The 18,179-nt window shown below is 46.1% G+C and overlaps 1 protein-coding gene across 1 annotated transcript; it reads right to left on the bottom strand.

Annotated features, from left to right (window-relative positions):
• Positions 1 to 203: 203 nt before the first annotated feature.
• XK (X-linked Kx blood group) lies at positions 204 to 15,343 on the bottom strand. Its single transcript, XM_038760125.1, has 4 exons — positions 15,287 to 15,343; positions 13,009 to 13,439; positions 5,399 to 5,661; positions 204 to 1,482 (listed from the first exon to the last, which is right to left on the bottom strand). Exons 1-4 carry the CDS (start codon positions 15,341 to 15,343, stop codon positions 680 to 682), a joined length of 1,554 nt encoding a protein of 517 aa, XP_038616053.1. The 3' UTR covers positions 204 to 679.
• Positions 15,344 to 18,179: the final 2,836 nt, after the last annotated feature.

Raw genomic sequence — 18,179 nt, 5'->3', positions numbered from 1 at the left:
CTTAAAGGTCAAGCTCAAATTAAATAATCCTCTAGACTGTAAAATCATTGTGGGCAGGTAATGTGTCTGTTCTATTGTAATCTCCCAAGTGCTTATTACAGTGCTCTGCATATAGCAAGCGCTCAAATACGACTGACTGACTGATTCTAGACTGTAAACTCTTCTTGGGCAGGAAACATTGTTGCACTGTACTCTCTCAAGCGCTCAGTACAGTGATCTGTACCCAGTAAGTGCTCCATAAATACCACAGATGATCTGGGTGACTAGGACGTTTAGAAAAATGCTGGCTTTGAACAGCCTGATTTTGGATCTGCTGGATTTTGGAACGTGATTAAGCACTCACTACAGTGCTCGGTACACTGTAAACGCTCAACAAATAGCATTGAGTGGTCGATTTTGGCCAAGAAGAATGGAATCCCCCAATGTACCCATGGGGCATTTTCTCCTGATCGCCAATGAGGGCATCACTGTTGGGGAAGGCACCCCTGCTTGTTGTTTGTGACACACCCCTCTTCTACCCTCTGGTGGCATGAGTGCAGACAGGTTGGCAAATGGCCAGGGCAGTAGTCCCAGCTCCCTGGCTCTTGGAACACGACCCCGCTCCCGTCCCCGGGTCCAGGCGACTATCTCGGAGCAGAGAAGACCCCAGCGGGGCGGTGCCACTGGGCACCGGTGCCCATCAAGCATTGGACGAGGCGCTGCAGAGCGGGTCCCCATTCTGAGAATCATCCATCTTGCTGTCAGCACCGTCCAGGGACGGCCCCTCTGCTGGGTCGCCGGGCCTCAGCTCATGGCGAGACCGACGGAGATGTCGGAAGCCCCCCAGGAGGCCATCCAAAATGGTGGAGGAGAACAGCTTCTTGCAGGGATGGCAGAACTGGTAGAAGCCCAGCATGAAGACGATGGCCAAGCAGTAGGCCACTAGCAGCTGCACCATCAACATAGGGGCACAGACGTACATGTAGACGTCCGTCCGGAAGATGTACCACATGAGGAGGAGGAAAGCGTTCTCGACGAACCTCAGCAGGTAATAGACTGCCATGACTTGCCAGTTTTGGGATTTGTTGATCAAGTCCGGGTCGTTGATCTTCAGCTGCACGGCCGACCAGCAGAACATGTTGATGCCCGCATAGAGGAAGGTGAGCAAGAAGAGGACCACGGTGGTGCCCACCCGGCTCATGGCCTTCTCGACGTTCTCGGGGAACGGGGACCGGCTGTGCCAGTAAAGGATCCAGGGGTAAAAGAAGAAGCCGAAGAAGTTGAAGAGCACCACGGGCAGGATCCAGATCTGGAGGACGGAACTGTACAGGACCAAGACCACCACCCGGGTGGCGATCTCAAGGCCCCGCCAGAAGAAGATGCAAACGTAGGCGGCAGGCTTGACGGTGACATCGTAGTCGTCGTACTTGATCTTGATGGCCAGGATGTTGCAGCGCAGAGCGCCGTAGACGATGGACAGGAGGCAGATGGACATGAAGATGCCTGGAGAGAGACGAAACCAGCAACGCCTTCAAGAACTAGAAGGGGAGCCCCTTCGTGGGAGGAAGGAGCATGGCCCAGTGGAATGAGTACGGGCCTGGGTTCTAATCCCGGCTCTCCCTGCTGCATGACTTCACGGAAGTCACTTAACTCCTCTGGGACTCAGTTACCTCATCTGGAAAATGGGGGTTAAGACCGTGAGCCCCATGTGGGACAGTGACTGTGTTCAAATGATTACCTTGTATCTACCCCAGTGCTCAGAACAGTGCTTGGCACATAGTAAGCATTTAACAAATACCACAATTATTATTGAGGAGCATGGCTTAGTGGATAGAGCATGGATCTGGGAGTCAGAAGGTTATGGATTCTAATCCAGGTTCTGTCATTTGTCTGCTATGTGACTTTGGGAAAGTCACTTCACTTCCCTGTGTCTCAGTTACCTCATCTGTAAAATGGGATTGAGACTGAGAGCCCCCGCATGGGGCAAGGACTGTGTCCAACCCGATTAATTTGTATCCACCCCAGTGCTTAGTAAAATGCCTGGTGCATAGTAAGGACTTAAATACCACAGTTATCATTATTATCATTATTATTAACTCTATGCTGTACTGTCCCAAGCACCTAGAAGAATGCTCTGCACACAGTAAGCACTTGATAAATTCATTCGTTCATTCAATTGTATTTATTGAGCACTTACTGAGTACAAAGCACTGTACGAAGCAGTTGGGAGAGCACAATCCAACAATAAACAGACACATTCCCTGCCCCTGACGAGCTTACAGTCTAGAGGGACAAATACCATTGATTGGTTGAAGACCTTCACCTACTGGTACCACAGTCCATTTTTTTTAAATGGTATTTCTTAAGCGCTTACTTTGTGCCAACCACTGTACTAAGCACTGGGGCAGATACAAGCAAATCGAGTTGTACACAGTCCCTGTCCCATGTGTCAATCACAGTGTCACAGTGTAAATCACAGTGTCAATCCCCATTTTTCAGATGAGGGAACTGAGACCCAGAGAATTGAAGTCACTGGCCCAAGGTCAGACAGCAGACAAGTGGCAGAGATGGGATTAGAACCCATGACCTTCTGACTTGTGGCCCAATTTTCTATCCACTGCACCATGCCTGCACTTGTGAAAACTCATTTCTCTCCCTCTTATGCTTCCTCTCTCTTCAGTTCTCCCCCTCCTCCCCATCTCCTGATCCTCAGCTGCTAGTTTGGCATTTATCCCTGCTGCATGGCGAACGACAGCTGAAGGATCAGAGAATAAGAATGTCACAACTAAGAATGACAAGACTCGGGAACTTTACTTCTCTGGGCCTCAGTTCCCTCATCTGTAAAATGGGGATTAAAACCGTGAGCCCTGTGTAGGACAGGGATCGTGTCCAACCTGATCAGCTTGTATCTACCCAGCACACATATCTACTACATAGTGTGTGCTTAAAAAATACTATTTAAAAAACCCTCTTTCCTGAGCATACTGGAGGGATAGAAGCCTTATTTTTGCCTTAAAGACACCAGCCTTATTCCTCAGTTGATGGAAAAATAATTGACATAAATGCTCAGGGGATGAGTTTTACTACTGTAATTTTCCACCTGATGAATCACCCCTCATTTGGAAAATTCTAACCAACGCAATTTTATATCCCGTGTTTAGTGTTGTTCCTGGTACAGTGATGTAAGCCTTAATGGGTCCTCAATAAACATTTCATGCTGAAGGGAGGCTTAATAAATGCTTATTGTAGTGAATCAATCAATCGATTGTATTTATTAGGCACTTGCTATGTGCAGAGCACCGTACTAAGCACTTGGGAGAGTACGATACAAGAGAATTAACAGACACGCTCCCTTCATTTTAGAGAATGAAGAAGGATAAATGAAATGTCTGTCTGTCTCCCCGCTTCTAGACCCATTGTTGGGTAGGGATTGTCTCTATTTGTTGCTGAATTGTACTTTCCAAGTACTTAGCACAGTGCTCTGCCCGCAGTAAGCACTCAATAAATACAAATTAATGAATGAATGATATGCTAACCTTCAGTGTCAGAGTTGGACCCTGCCTTTCACTTGTTAGAACTACTGATTTTGTTTCCAATGCCCATAAATGATTCATAGTGGAAAGGGTACAGGTCTGGGTGTCAGAGGATCTGCGTTCTAATCCCAGATCTGCCACTTGCATGTTGGGTGACTTGGAGCATTGGGCAAGTCATTTAATTTCTCTGGGCCTCAGTTCCCTCATCTGCAAAATGGGAATTCTATACCTGATTCTCCTTCTGACTCAGGCTATGAGTCGCATGTGGGACCTGATTATTTTGTATCTACCCCAGCACTCAGAACAGTGCTTGACACCCGGTAAGCACTTAACAGATGCAATTATTCCCTCTAGACTGTAAACTCATTGAGAGAAAGGAACACATCTACCAACTCTGTTTTATTGTATTCTCCCAAGCGCTTAGTAAACTGCTCTGCACCCAGTAAGCACCATCGATTGACTGATTGATTGATCCAGAACTGAATTATTCAATGATGCCCTAAAATTCTCAATGACTGCTAGAACAGAGATTTACACATGGGGGCAATCAAAACCCAAAACAACCATCAAGCCAAACAATGTTTGGATTAATCAGGGATAGGAATTGACCAATCAATCGATCAAGCGTAGTATTTATTAAGCGTTTACTACGTGCACTGTACTGAGTGCTTGGGAGCGTTGAATATGACAGAATTAGCAGACATGTTCCCTGCCCAAAATGAGCTTACAACCTAGAGGGGGAAACATTAATATGAATAAATAAGTAATTTATCAATGGCCCAAAGAGACAAAAATCAAGACAGTCTGGAGAGAGAAGTGTAAATGGATTCTAGAAAAAGGCAATGGTTTATTTACTGTACAATTCACTAAGAAATGAAATAAGGGCTTTGGTTTCTGAATTTTGTTAAGTACAATCAGGACTATCTATGGAAGGAACAGGATGATTTAGTGCCACAATTTAGGAGGACAGTTCTCTTTGAAGCTAAAAACCCTGACTGCCTGATACCTTATCAGGTTCCCCTTATATTCTCATTTTTCTGGCCCAGATGACTAGGGAATTAGGTTTTTGGATCAGATCCTCCAGGGAGCTAAGCCATACTTTGCTGCGAAGGAGCATACTGTGTTGCCTAAAGTGGAAAGACGGTAGATCCAGGAAAAACTGTCTAAATTTGCAAGCCTGTTGGGATTAGAGAAACTGCCCCAGCCTTTGGAAGCTCTTCAGTAGATTATAAATTCCCCATGGCCAGGGATCAGTGCTTTGCTTTGCTTAACATTCCCCACATAGGCAGTTCAATGTTTTTTTCCTCAATAGGTGCTCAGTAAATACCACCAATGAGAAGCAGTGTGGCCTAGAGGAAAGAGCATGGGTCTGGGAGTCAGAAGACCTGGGTTTTACTCCCAGCTCCCTCACTTGTCTGTTGTGTGACCTCAGACAAGTCACTTCACTTCTGTGGGCCTCAGTTACCTCATCTGTAAAATGGGGATTAAGACGGTGAGCCTCAGGTGGGACGGAGATACAAGCAAATCAGGTTGGACAAAGACCCTGTCCTACACAGGGTTCCCCGTCTCAATCCCCACTTTACAGATGAGGTAACTGAGGCACAGAGATGTTAAGTGATTTACCCATTGTCACACAGCAGACAAGTGGCAGAGTCGGGATTAGAACCCATAACCTTCTGACTTCCAGGCCCATGCTCTCTCCACTGTGCCATGCTGCTTCTCGCTATCACTGAGCTACATCCCCGACACTCTCCCAAGCGCTTAGTATAGTGCTCTGCACTTAATAAGCACTCAATAAATATGACTGAATAAATGAAGGAATGAAATCTTTAGGCAATCACCCCCTCACCCTTTCATGGTCAGACTGACTCTGAAATCATACGTACTTCTCCCAACTGTGACTTCCTGCTGCAGGACGCTTATGTATAACTGGAGGGTCAGCTGAGGCGCTGAACCGAGGAAGGCTTGGATTACCGAGGCCCGGCTGAAAGCAGACCTGTGGGTGCACAACTTTCCCTCTGCCTGGCCCACTTCCCTTTCAATCTCTTCCGAGTAGCCATTTTTTGGGATCTGCCTCTTCCGGGTGATGCTGACATAAGGCTCCTCAACTTCGCCTTCATGGAAGTAAATGCAAAAAACATCCACACACCTGGAGAAAAAAAAATAGATAAATGTTGTTAGTGACCGGTAGGTTTCAGAGGAGTCATTGGATGCTTCTTGTATATTCTCAGCCATATGGATTATATTCAACCTGCTGTGTGACCTTGGGCCAGTGACTTCACTTCTCTGGGCCTCAGTTCCCTCATCTGTAAAATGAGGATTGAGACTGTGAGCTCCACTAGGGACACGGACTGGGTCCAACCCATTTTGCTTGTATCCACCCCAGTGCTTAGTACAGTACCTGGCAAATAATAAGCACTTAAATGCCCTAATTATTCTTATTATTGTACTTGCTAAATGCTTACACTACTCCCAGCACTGTACTAAGTGCTGGGGTAGTTATAAGATTAGAAACCAGGTCTTCTTCCACCCCCTCTAGACCGTACGCTCATTGTGGGCAAGGAACACATCTACCAATTCTCCTGTACTGTACTCTCCTAAGCACTTAGTACAGTTAGTATTTTTAAGCACCTACTATGTGCAAAACACTGTTCTAAGCACTGGGGAGGATACAAGGTGATCAGGTTGTCCCACATGGGGCTCACAGTCTTAATCCCCATTTTACAGATGAGGTAACTGAGGCCCAGAGAAGTTAAGTGACTTGCCCAAAGTCACACAGCAGACAAGTGGCAGTCAGGATTACAATCCATGACCTCTGACTCCCAAGCAGAGCACTGTACTAAGGCTTGGAAGAGTACAATACAATGGAGTTGGTGCACACCTTCCCTGTCTCCTACTGGCCCAAATGTAGCATCAGGAAAGATCTGACAGGGGTGAGAAACTCACCAGCTGTAGAAATCGAAGAGACCAGCACCTGCCAAATAGCATATATGTCCTAGTGGCAGGGAATTTCCATAGCCATCAGCCCTTTGTACCGCAACAGAAGTTCAACTGTCACCAGGAAATGCTTAACATGAAATCCTATGCCTAGGAAAACACTCATTTAATTTATTGATCTTGACCTGAAACATACTGCGTTCAAACGGGAATATTCACTAAGCACTTACTCTGAGCCAAGCACTGTACTGAGTGCTTGGGAGAGTACAAAACATCAGAATTGGGTAGACATGATCCCTGCCTCCAAGAAGCTTAAAATCTAGTAGACTGACACTAAAATAAAATACAGGAGAGGGAAGCATCAGACTTCAAAGATCTGAGCGTAGATGGTACTGCAGAGGATGGTGATTATCCAAGGGCTGAGAAGCTTGACAGAGTGTGGGAAGCAGCATGGCCTAGTGGAAAGAGCACAGAGTTGGGAGTCAGAGACTCTGAGTTTTAATCCTGCTCTGCCACTTGTCAGACGAGATAGACGAGACGGCGGTACAGTGAGAAGTTTAGTATTAGAGGAGCGAAGTGTGCAGGCTGGAGAGTAGCGAGGTGATGTGGGAGGGGGCAAGGTGACTGACTGCTTTAAAGGGCACTGTCTAAACCACCGCCAAAACTGGAAGTGGTAGCTTTAACCACAAACAGAAGGACACAATATATGATGTGATATGAAAGGGATTCTTGGACAAACACACACTGCGTGGCCTGAAGGAAAGAGCACAGCACAGGGAATCCAGAGACCTGGGTTCTAATCCCAGCTTTCCCACTTGCTGGCTGTATGACTTTGGGCAAGTCCCTTGACTTCCTGGCACTTCAGCTTCTTCATCCATAAAATGGGAATTAAATAGAGATTCATCCTCCCCGTTAGAGTTTGAGCCCCCGTGCGGGGCTGGAACTATCTGGTCTGATTTACCTCAGTGCTTAGTGCACCATAATCACTTAAATATCACAATGGCAATCACCTTGGCAGTCTGCTCACATAGGGATTGATTCACACCCACTTCCATCATCTTTAATCAAAAGGCAACAAATTCATGGTTTTTACCGAAGCCCCCGACCCTTCTAGACTGTAAGCGCATGGTGTGTGTTTCACTGTTGTGTTGTACTCTCCCAAGTGCTCAGTGCAGTGCTCTGCCCATAGTAGGCACTCAATAAATACGATTGATAAACTGATTAGAGCTTTGGCCTCATCAGATTCACCCTTAACTTTGGTGTCACTGCATTGGCTTCCTTGGTGTTCCTGGAAACAATTACAGATAAAAAAAAGCAGGTTTTTCAGGTTTCATTTGCTTTTCTGCTAGGAGGGCCTCAGGAATAGAGCCTTGCTTAGGTGAGAGGTTGACTCCAAATTCCTGCCTAACAGGTAAAGAAGGGTAACTTGTTTTCCTGCAAATAGGAAGGTAGGACATGCTTGACTTTTTTCCTTTCCATCCGCCCTCTCCCTTCAACTGTCAATCAGCCAATCTATTAAAAGTATTTATTGAGGGCTTACTTTGCTCAGACCCAGGCCTGTGCTCTACCCACCAGGCTACACTACTTCCCATTTATTTATTTCTTCATTTATTTACCTCATTTTTTGAATGCTCACTATGTGCAAAGTGCAGGGGGAGGTACAAGGTTATCCGATCAGACACAGTCTCTGTCACTTGAATGGGACGCTTCACTTCTCTGTGCCTCAGTTATCTCATTGGTAAAGTGGGGAATAAGACTGTAAAACCCCATGTGGGACAGGGACTATGTCCAACCCAAATTGCTTTTACCCACCCCAGTGCTTAGTACGGTGCCTGGTACATAGTAAGTGCTGAACAAATACCACAATTATCATTATTATTATTAGTAGTAGTACATGACAACTATTACTATTACAAAACAACCCAGGCTCCATAGTAAGGAGGAAAATGGAGGAGCAAAAAGTACAAAAGAGTAGCGCCTGTTCCTTCTCTGCTGATGAACACTGAACCCCACACACCCCTGAAGATCTTTACTGGCAAAATGAAAGCAAAAGATGCCAGGGAAATCTGCTTCACCGCCACAAGGCTCGGATGGATAAACAGAAAAGCAGAAAGTTGAAAGGAGAAGGCCAGCCATCTGTTAGGAAATTGTCAGACTCCATGGCAACCATGGGGCATCAGGTTTCAGATCAAACTGAAATCTACAAAACCCATCACAAGAGTCTTGAATATTTCTGTCAGTGCTACCTCTGGGTGCTACTCAATTGCAAGTTGGCAAAAAAGAATTTCAAACCACAAAGTCTTAGAGTAAATGCCTGCTACCAGTACCAAAGCATTGCTCGGGGGAATTCAGCTTTGTGACTCCAAAAATCATGCACCCGCCCTGTGTATGGGAACGAGCTCTTTGTGACAGTTACTTGAGAAGCAGTGTAAACTAGTGGGAAGAGCTGGGTTCTAATTCCAGTTCCCTCATTTGCCTGCTGGGTGACCTTGGGTAAGTCACTTAACTTCTCTGTTCCTCAGCTATAAAATGGAGATTACATGTCTGTTCTCCCTCCCTCTTGGATTGTGAGCCTCCTGTGGTACACACATTGTGTCTAGTCTGATTGTAACCAGCACTTAGTACAGAAAGTAAACACTTAACAAATACCACTCCTTCTTAAACAACCACAACAGAGTTCCCCTTAAAAAAGGGTCACTATTTTTGCCCTTCCAATTATCGGGACATTTAAGGACCCTACCAAGTCATTTCCTCTTAGATCTCCTTAAACATAACTCCACATACAGCTATAGTTGGTTTTTTTTTTTTCCCAAAGTATTTATTGAGCATTTACTGTGTGCAGAGCATGGTACTAAGTCCTTGGGAGAGTACAGTAAAACAGAGTTGTAGACATGTTCCCTGTCCACAATGAGCTTACAGTCTTAGGGGAAGACAGACATTAAGATAAATTAATATTTTAAAATAAAGATCTTTAAAAATCAGCTTCGCGACTGAAAAGAGAAAAGACTCTTTTCAACCCCCAAAGAGAAGTATCTTTGATTTAATTTTGCATTTAATTGGATCAATTTACCATGTGATGGGTTTGTCTGGTCAAAACTTCTTCCACCTGAAGGTAAAAATCTAAACCATCAACAACATTATAGAATATAATAGAATTATATTTACTGAGTGCTTACCGTGAACAGAGCACTGTACTAAGTGCCTGGGAGAGTATGATTTAACAATTTAGACACATTCCCTGCCCATAATGAGCTTCAATTGTATGTCTAATTCTCACCTCTTTATGCTTTCCCGGTGAGATTTACACAGTAAGTGCTGAATAAATACTATTACTACTAGTAGCAATAAGTATTACTTAGATCACATTTGGCACTCTTCTTATGCTGCCTAGAGGAAATCACTTTGATCTATGTTGTTAAGAGATAAGGTCAATGTTAAAATAGAATCACACAGACAGTAAGATGGATGGCTCAGAGACTATTTGTAAATAAGCGTTAGCTCATATTCACTATCAAGTTGCTCACCTTACCAACAAGAAGTCAAAATAAATTGAAGACACAAGTGTAAGAATTTGAGTAATAACTTAGTTACACATATGATTCCTTTCACCCTAAAGCATTTTTTATGGCATCTGATAAGTGCTTACAATGTGTCAAACGCTGTGCTAAGCCCTGGTGCGGGTTCACGTGAAGTAGATGGGACACAGCCCCCCTGTTCCTCAAGAAGCTCAGAGTCTGAGTAGGAGGGTGAACAGATATTTAATCCCCATTTTACAGGTGAGGAAACTGAGGCACCGAGAAGTGAAACGACTTGCCCAAGGTCACAGAGCAAGCAACGAGCAAAGCTGGAATTAGAACCCAGGTCCTCTGACTCCCAGGCCCACATTTTCTCCAGTAGGCCAAACTATGTGCTACCTGGGCATTTTTTTTTTTTTGTTATGACTTTAAAAACCTTGGTCTATTTATGATTCACTCCGGAAGAAATATAGACAGAGCCAACTAAGGATGACATTTTCAGTACAGTGAAGGCAGGGAAACACAAAGGAGTCAGAGAATGACAGAGACTGGTATCTAACCACATCTACCAAAGACCCTCACAAATAATCCAAGCATACAGGACCTGTTTCAACCAATATTCAAAACCTCCAAGCCGCAGGAAACAAACTCCATTCTGCCTTTATTTTTTTGTTACTATTTAAAGATTTAACAGAAATTACACAACAAAGTCGTCTGCACAGGAACAGAGAGAAATCATTTCGATTTACAGATTTCCCCATAAAAAATGGGTCCCCTACTTCTGCCCTTCCAATTATGAGGACATTTAAGGACCTTACCAAATCATTTCCTCTTATATCCCCTTAAACCTAACTCCACGTACAGCTCCAGATCTTTTATTTTCAGACCTATTTATCGAGTGCTTCGTAACAGGGATAACACATCGTTACCCAGAGACACAAGCACCCCCCAAAAACACACCCTGGGAGTGGTTTATTTTCTTATCGGCCAACTGCTGTTTCTAGATAAGTACGCTCCCCCATCCCCCCTTGTAATAGACCTTTTAAGAATCCATTTCAGGGGGCGGGGCAGGGAGGAGGGAAGGAGGAGAGAGAATCCCTCTTCAGTAAACAGCTGTCACCGTGTAATAATAATAACGATCATGGCATGTGTTATAAGCTTATTAAGTGTCAAACACTGTACTAAACACTGGAGGAGATTCAAGTTAATCAGGGCCCACATTCAGGGCCTTTGTCATTCCCTTTCTCCCCTCCAGTCTACAGCAAAATTCACCACCAAGGCATGTCTGCACCTATCTATTTGGGGGGGGGGGGGGAATCAAGTAATCAATCAACAGTATTTACTGACCGATTACTGGGTGCAGAGCACTGTGCTAAGAGCTTGGGAGAGTGCGCTACAAATGAGCGGATCCGTTCCCCGCCCACGATCCACCATGCAGCTTCCAGTATGTGGGGGAAGAATGAATCAATCCATCAATCGATAATATTCTTACTGTGCTCTGTGTGCCCAGCACTGCGCTAAGCGCTTGGGCGGGGACCGGGGCCGCTGCCAACCAGTCCATGGTTATTTCTGGAGCGCTTACAGTATGCAGAACACTGTAGTAAGCGATTGTGGGGCAGGGGCTGTGTTCAACCCGATTTGCTTGCATCCACCGCAGCGTTTAGTACAGTGTCAGACCCCTAGTAAGCTCTTAATAGGCATCCGCCGCAGCTTAGATCAGTACCCTTGCACTAAGAAAGGCTTCACAAATGGACATCCACTGTAGAGCTTCGTCCAGTGCCTGGCACCTAGTAAGCGCTTAACAAACAGGCCTCCACCGCAGCGCTCAGCCCAGTGCCTGTCGCAGCGTTTAGTCCAGTGCCTGGCCCATATTAAGCGCTTAATAAATGTCACTATTGTTGTTATTGTTATCGTCATTATTGTTAGCTAGTAACATGAAGCCGCCCTTGACCGTTATAACCTCTTGCCCCAGTCCCCCACCCTGTGCAGCACGTTTGCACTCTGGCTTTGCGCATGAATCTTCCCCCCACACCCTGTGCAGCACGTTTGCACTGTGGCTTGCGCGTTTTCCCACCACCCGGTGCAGCACGTTTGCACTCTGGCTTTGTGCATCTTCCCCCCACCTCCCACCATGTGCAGCACGTTTACACTCTGGCTTTGCGCGTTCCCCACCTTGTGCAGCACGTGTGCTCTATGGCTTTGCGCATCTCCCCCCCCCCCCAACTCCCACCCTGTGCAGCACGTTCGCTCTCTGGCTTTGGGCATTCCTCCCCACCCCCCATCCTATGCAGCACGTTTATCCTCTGGCTTTGCGCGTTTCTCCCCCCGCCCCCCAGCCGTGCAGCACGTTTGCACTCTGGCTTTGCGCATCTCCCCCCCCCCACCCCAACCCTGTGCAGTACGTTTGCACTCTGGCTTTGAGCGTTTTCCCCCATCATCATCATCAATCATCAATCGTATTTATTGAGCGCTTACTGTGTGCAGAGCACTGTACTAAGCGCTTGGGAAGTACAAGCTGGCAACATATAGAGACAGTCCCTACCCAACAGTGGGCTCACAGTCTAAAAGGGGGAGACAGAGAACAAAACCAAACATACTAACAAAATAAAATAAATAGAATAGATATGTACAAGTAAAATAGAGTAACAAATATGTACAAGCATATATACAGGTAATATACAGGTATATTGTTATCGTCATTATTGTTAGTCAGTAACAAGGAGCCGCCCTTGACCGTTATAACCTCTTGCCCCAGTCCCCCACCCTGTGCAGCATGTTTGCACTCTGGCTTTGCGCATGAATCTCCCCCCCCCCGACCCAACCCCAACCCTGTGCAGCACGTTTGCACTCTGGCTTTGCGCGTTTTGCCCCAACCCTGTACAACACGTTTGCCCTCTGGCTTTGTGCATCTTCCCCCCACCCTGTGCAGCACGTTTACCCTCGCGCTTTGCGCATTCCCCACCCCCACCCCACCCCCGGGTTGTGCAGCCCGTTTGGGCGGTGCCTGGCGGCTGCGGCGGCGCCACTCTCGTCGTCCTACCTACCGTACGATGGGCCCGAGCTGCAGGAGGTGGAGCAGGAGGAGCAGCGGCCGGTCCTTGCTGAAGTCGCGGTGGACGAAGAGGAGGGTGAGCTGCACCAGCGCGCAGGGCAGCAGCCAGAACAGCAGGGTCAGCCCGTGCCAGGCCCCGTCCCCCGCCGTCCAGTACTCTCGGCTCAGCGCCAGGGCGCCCGCCGCCTCCGCCCCCAGCAGGCACACCGATGCCACCACCGACCAGGGCAACTTCAGCCCGCTGCCCACCCCGGCGCCGCCCCGCCCACCGACCCCCATTGCGCCGGCGGCCCTGGCATCGGCTGCACCAGTGGCACCGTCTGCAGCTGCCTCCGTTGCACCAGCTCCAGTGGCACCCTCTGCAGCTGCCCCAGTGGTACCAGTTGCAGGTATTCCAGTGGCAGTTTGCTCCAGTTGCACCAGCTGACCCAGTTGCAGTTGCTCCAGTTACACCAGTTGCACCTACCCCCAGTGGCACTCGCTGCAGCTGCCCTCCCCTCCCCGCCGCCGCCCAGTGTCACCCTGCACCCGCAATGCCCAGGCGTGGCATAAAGAGGAGGAGAATGTTGGTTAAAGCGCTCACTAGGTGCCCCGCACTGGACTAAGCGCTGGGGCGGAGGCAAGCAGATCGGAAGGGCACCGATTGCCTCTCTTTATCACTGCATTGGACTCTCCCCAGCGCTTGGTTCAGGGCTCTGCACACGGTAAGCGCTTAATAAATAATTTATAATAATGAATACCAGTATTTCTGAAGCGCTTACTAGGTGCCCGGCCCACAGTAAGCGCTTAATCAATGATAATAATAATATTTGTTAAATGTTTATTAGGTGCCCGGCACCCAGTAAGCGCTTAATTAATAATAATAATAACAATAATGATAGTTATGGTGTTAAACATTTGTTAAACGTTTATTAGGTGCCCGGCACCCAGTAAGCACTTAATTAATAATAATAATAACAGTAATGATAGTTATGGTGTTAAGCGCTTACTAGGTGCCTGGCACACAGTAAGCGCTTAGTGAATAATCATGATAATTAGGGTATTTGTTAAGCGCTTACTAGGTGCCTGGCACACAGTAAGCGCTTACTGAATAATAATGGTATTTGTTAAGCGCCTGATAGGTGCCTAGCACTGTATTAAGTGCTGGTCAGATCAGATGGGCACGGATTATCAGTCTATTGCTGTGTTGGACTCTCCCAAGCACTTGGTACAGGACTCTGCACACCGTAAGTAGTTAATAAATAATAATAATGATAATAACGATGGTATTTGTTCAGTGCCAAGCACTGTTCTAAGTGCTGGGGTAGATACAGAGTCATCAGGTTGTCCCACGTGGGGCTCACAGTCATCATCCCCATTTTGCAGATGAGGTCACTGAAGCACAGAGAAGTGAAGGGGCTTACCTAAGGTCACACAGCAGACAAGTGGTGGAGCCGGAATTAGAACCCACGTCCTCTGGCTCCCAAGACCGTGTTCTTTCCAATAAGCCATGCCGCTTCCCCGTAATAATGATGGCATTTATTAAGCACTTACTATGTACAAAGCACTGTTCTAAGCGCTGACCTATGTGATGATGATGGGGATGGGATTGGTTAAAGTGCTTACTAGGTGCCGGGCAGTGTACTAAGCTTTGAGGTAGAGTCAATCAGATCAGGTGGGCAGGGACTGTTTCTGTTTATTGCTGTATTGGACTCTCCCATGCACTTGGTATGGTGCTTGGCACACAAAGTGCTTAATAAACACCATTATCATTATTATTACAGTAGATACATTCCCTGCCCCACAGTGAGTTCACAATCTAGAGATCCAAGCTTTCCTTAATCAGTGGTATTTATTGAGTGCTTACTGTGTGCAGAGTACTGTACTAAGCACTTGGGTGAGTACAATAATGAGGGGCTTCATCAAAAACCTAACCTCATATTCTAGGACAGTTGACTGAATTTGAGTTCAGAGAGTCTACTTCGTCCTTCCCAGCCCCACAGCACATCTTGTAACCACCCCAGCGCTTAGTACAGAGCCACCCTGCCCCACAACGAGCTCACAGTCTAGAGGGGGATAAATAAATAAATAGATATTTTACTTTAGCCTCAGCTTCCCCTGCTAGAATAAATTCATCGATGGGCGAAATCTCATCGACTTAATCTATTGTACTCTCCCAGGCCTTAGCACAGTGCTCCGCACAAAGTGTGCACTCAATAAATACCATTGATTGATTGCACCCTGGAGAAGACAGTCAGGGCAGAGATCTGAGCCTCCCTAACAGATGGTACATGCAACGCTCCCCTCCTCTTCCATGGAAGGAAGCTGTGACCTTTAACTTTATTCATGCTCGTACCCTTGGCAGGCTCAGCTTACACAGGACCAGTGCCAATTGCTGCTCAAAGAGCTTTGAGGATACCAGATATAAGTCCTGGGATTTCTCTGGTTGAGGGGCAGAGGAGGAAGGGCAGGGTTATTTTCATTCAGTTTGAGGGCAGAGATGGTGGCTCAACGCTTCCTCTCCAGAATAAAAAAAGCAACTCCAGCAAACTGGTTTCTCAGTCTACCTTGTGGTAGTGGTTCAGGGTGGGGTCATCCAGTGAACTTTTCAACCCTCTCCTTGATATAAGAGTAGAGAGCAGCATGACATAGTGTTACACGGGCCTGGGAGTCAGGCGGTCGTGGGTTCTAATTCCAACTCTGTCGCTGGTCTGCTTTGTGACCTTGGGCAAGGCACGTCACTTCTCTGGGCCTCAATTCCCTCATCTGTAAAATGGGGATTGAGACTGAGAGCCCCATGGGACAGGGACTGTGTCCAACCGGATTACCTTGTATCTACTCCAGCGCTGAGTACAGTGTCTGGCAGCGTGGCTCAGCGGAAAGAGCACGGGCTTTGGAGTCAGGGGTCATGGGTTCGAATCCCAACTCTGCCACATGATGATGATGTCTGCTGTGTGACATTGGCCAAGTCACTTAACTTCTCTGAGCCTCCGTTACCTCATCTGTAAAATGGGGATTAAGACTGTGAGCCCCACGTGGGACAACCTGATCACCTTGTATCCCCCCCCAGCGCTTAGAACAGTGCTTTGCATATAGTAAGCGCTTAACAAATGCCATTATTATTATTATTAACTGCTTGACATTATTATTATTAGTGATCTAGTGGAAGAAATTACACCTGAAAGAATTACGCACAGATTCCTCCACCATCTTCTGTAGTCTGAGGGAGTTCTAAAGTTTAAAGTGTTAAGAGGAAGTTTAGATCTGGAAAAACGGTGAACCCGCTGTTAGGTTGTGTCAAACACAGATAAGGAGGGGATTCACTCAACAGATAGACTGGATCACATTAATATCGAACAATGTGAGTAATGCCTGAGAGGTAGCATGGTCTAGTGGATAGAGCACAGGCCTGGGAGTCAGAAGGACCTGGGTTCTAATCCTGGCTCCGCCACTTGTCTGCTGTGTGACCTTGGGCTAGTCACTTTACCTCTCTGTGCTTCAGTTCCCTCGTCTGTAAAATGGGGACTAAATCCGTGAGCCCCATGTGGAACAGGGACTGTGTCCAACCTGGTTAGTATACACCAGTGATTAGAACAGTGCCTGGCACATAGTAAGTCCTTAACAACTTATTGTTGTTATTATTATTATTGTTATTATTATTATTATTACTGGGACTAGAGAACACAAGATCAGGGCTTAACTGGACCAAGGAAGAAAGAAAGCATTAATTTGAAAATTAATAATTTTTATGAAGATGATTTAGAGGCAGAAAAACATGTACAAAAGTGCCAAGTTCAGATTACAAAATGAACTACTTGTGCCACACTTCAGTAAACAATCAACAGTAGTTATTGAGCACTTGCAGCATGCAGAGCACTGTGTTAAGCGTTTGGGAGAGTACAGTATTTCAGAGTTGGTAGACATGATCCCTGCCCTCAAGGAGCTACCAGATAGATGCAGGAACACTAATCAGGGAAGTCCAAAATTGGCATTAATTTCTCCCCTCTGATGTTTGGCAACAGTTCATGCTTTGTGTTCCACCAGCCGCCTTGAAGGTCAAACCCTCAGAGTCCAAGCCAAAGAGAGGGTTGATCTTATCGTTTGCGGAAAGTTCGCACAGACTATCAGAACATTTAAACCAAGAAAACGACCTTCTGTAGCAGTCAGGTCATACTCTGCAAACGGTAAGCTCTCAGTAAATACGACTGAATGAATTAGATGTGAGACTCAGGTTCCATGGCCAGATCATTCTTACGTGCCATGTAATTGCTCATTTCTTCACTTCACAGGGTTAGGCAGACCTTCTTTCTTCTTCAGCTGACGTCGGGTTGTTTCTGACCCATGGACACCTGCTTTTTAGAAGGTCCCATCTTCTGTCAAAGTCGTTCTGGTATCTGTATCCATAGAGTATCCATCTTGGTAAAGATACGGAAGAGGTTACCACTGCGTTCTTCCGCCAAGTAAAAACTGGAGTCTCTGCCATTGTTTTTGATCACAGTTTTGATCACTTGGTCATCTGCCTTTGACTCGTTCCCAAACCGCTGTTGCCCAGCACAGGTGAATAATAATAATGATATTTGTTAAAGTGCTTACTATGTGTCAAACACTGTTCTAAGCACCAGCTTTGACTCTAGGCAGACCTAATGGTTACTTTTCAGCAGGGTCCTGTAATTGGATTCTCCCTCTCTGTGGCAGCAGATATTTACACTTCAACTGATCTCCATAAGTAGGAGTATTATTTGCAAAATGCAAATATTAACTACCAGGGTAAAGAAATCGAATGCAGACACCTGCCTGTGTCCAGACAGATGTCCTTATGAAGCAAGGAACTGGTGATAGACTGAAGAAAAAATTCCCCTGGGCTTTATTCTTCTAAGTAGAAACATTATTCCCCAGGCAAAAAAAAAAGTGGTTAATAAACCCAATATTTAGTATGCATGTGCATTTCAAGACATACTTGAACGTTGGGTTTTTTTCATCTGTTTTCACCACCTTACTGTAAATTACCAGTGATCGTCCAGACTGAAAAGACAAGTGTCTTATCATCTACTTGTAGCTCTGGAATCTTGGTTTATTTTGTGTGCAGAAGCTGACACAATATAATAATAATAATAATAATAATAATAATAATAATAATAATAATAATAATAGTGTCTGTTAAGTGCCTACTGTGTGCCAAGTACT

Source organism: Tachyglossus aculeatus, chromosome 18 (genome assembly GCF_015852505.1).
Source record: "Tachyglossus aculeatus isolate mTacAcu1 chromosome 18, mTacAcu1.pri, whole genome shotgun sequence".
In the NCBI taxonomy this organism is placed as follows: domain Eukaryota; kingdom Metazoa; phylum Chordata; class Mammalia; order Monotremata; family Tachyglossidae; genus Tachyglossus; species Tachyglossus aculeatus.
Note: the sequence above shows the minus strand (reverse complement) of the source record. Positions and strands in the feature narration are given on the sequence as shown.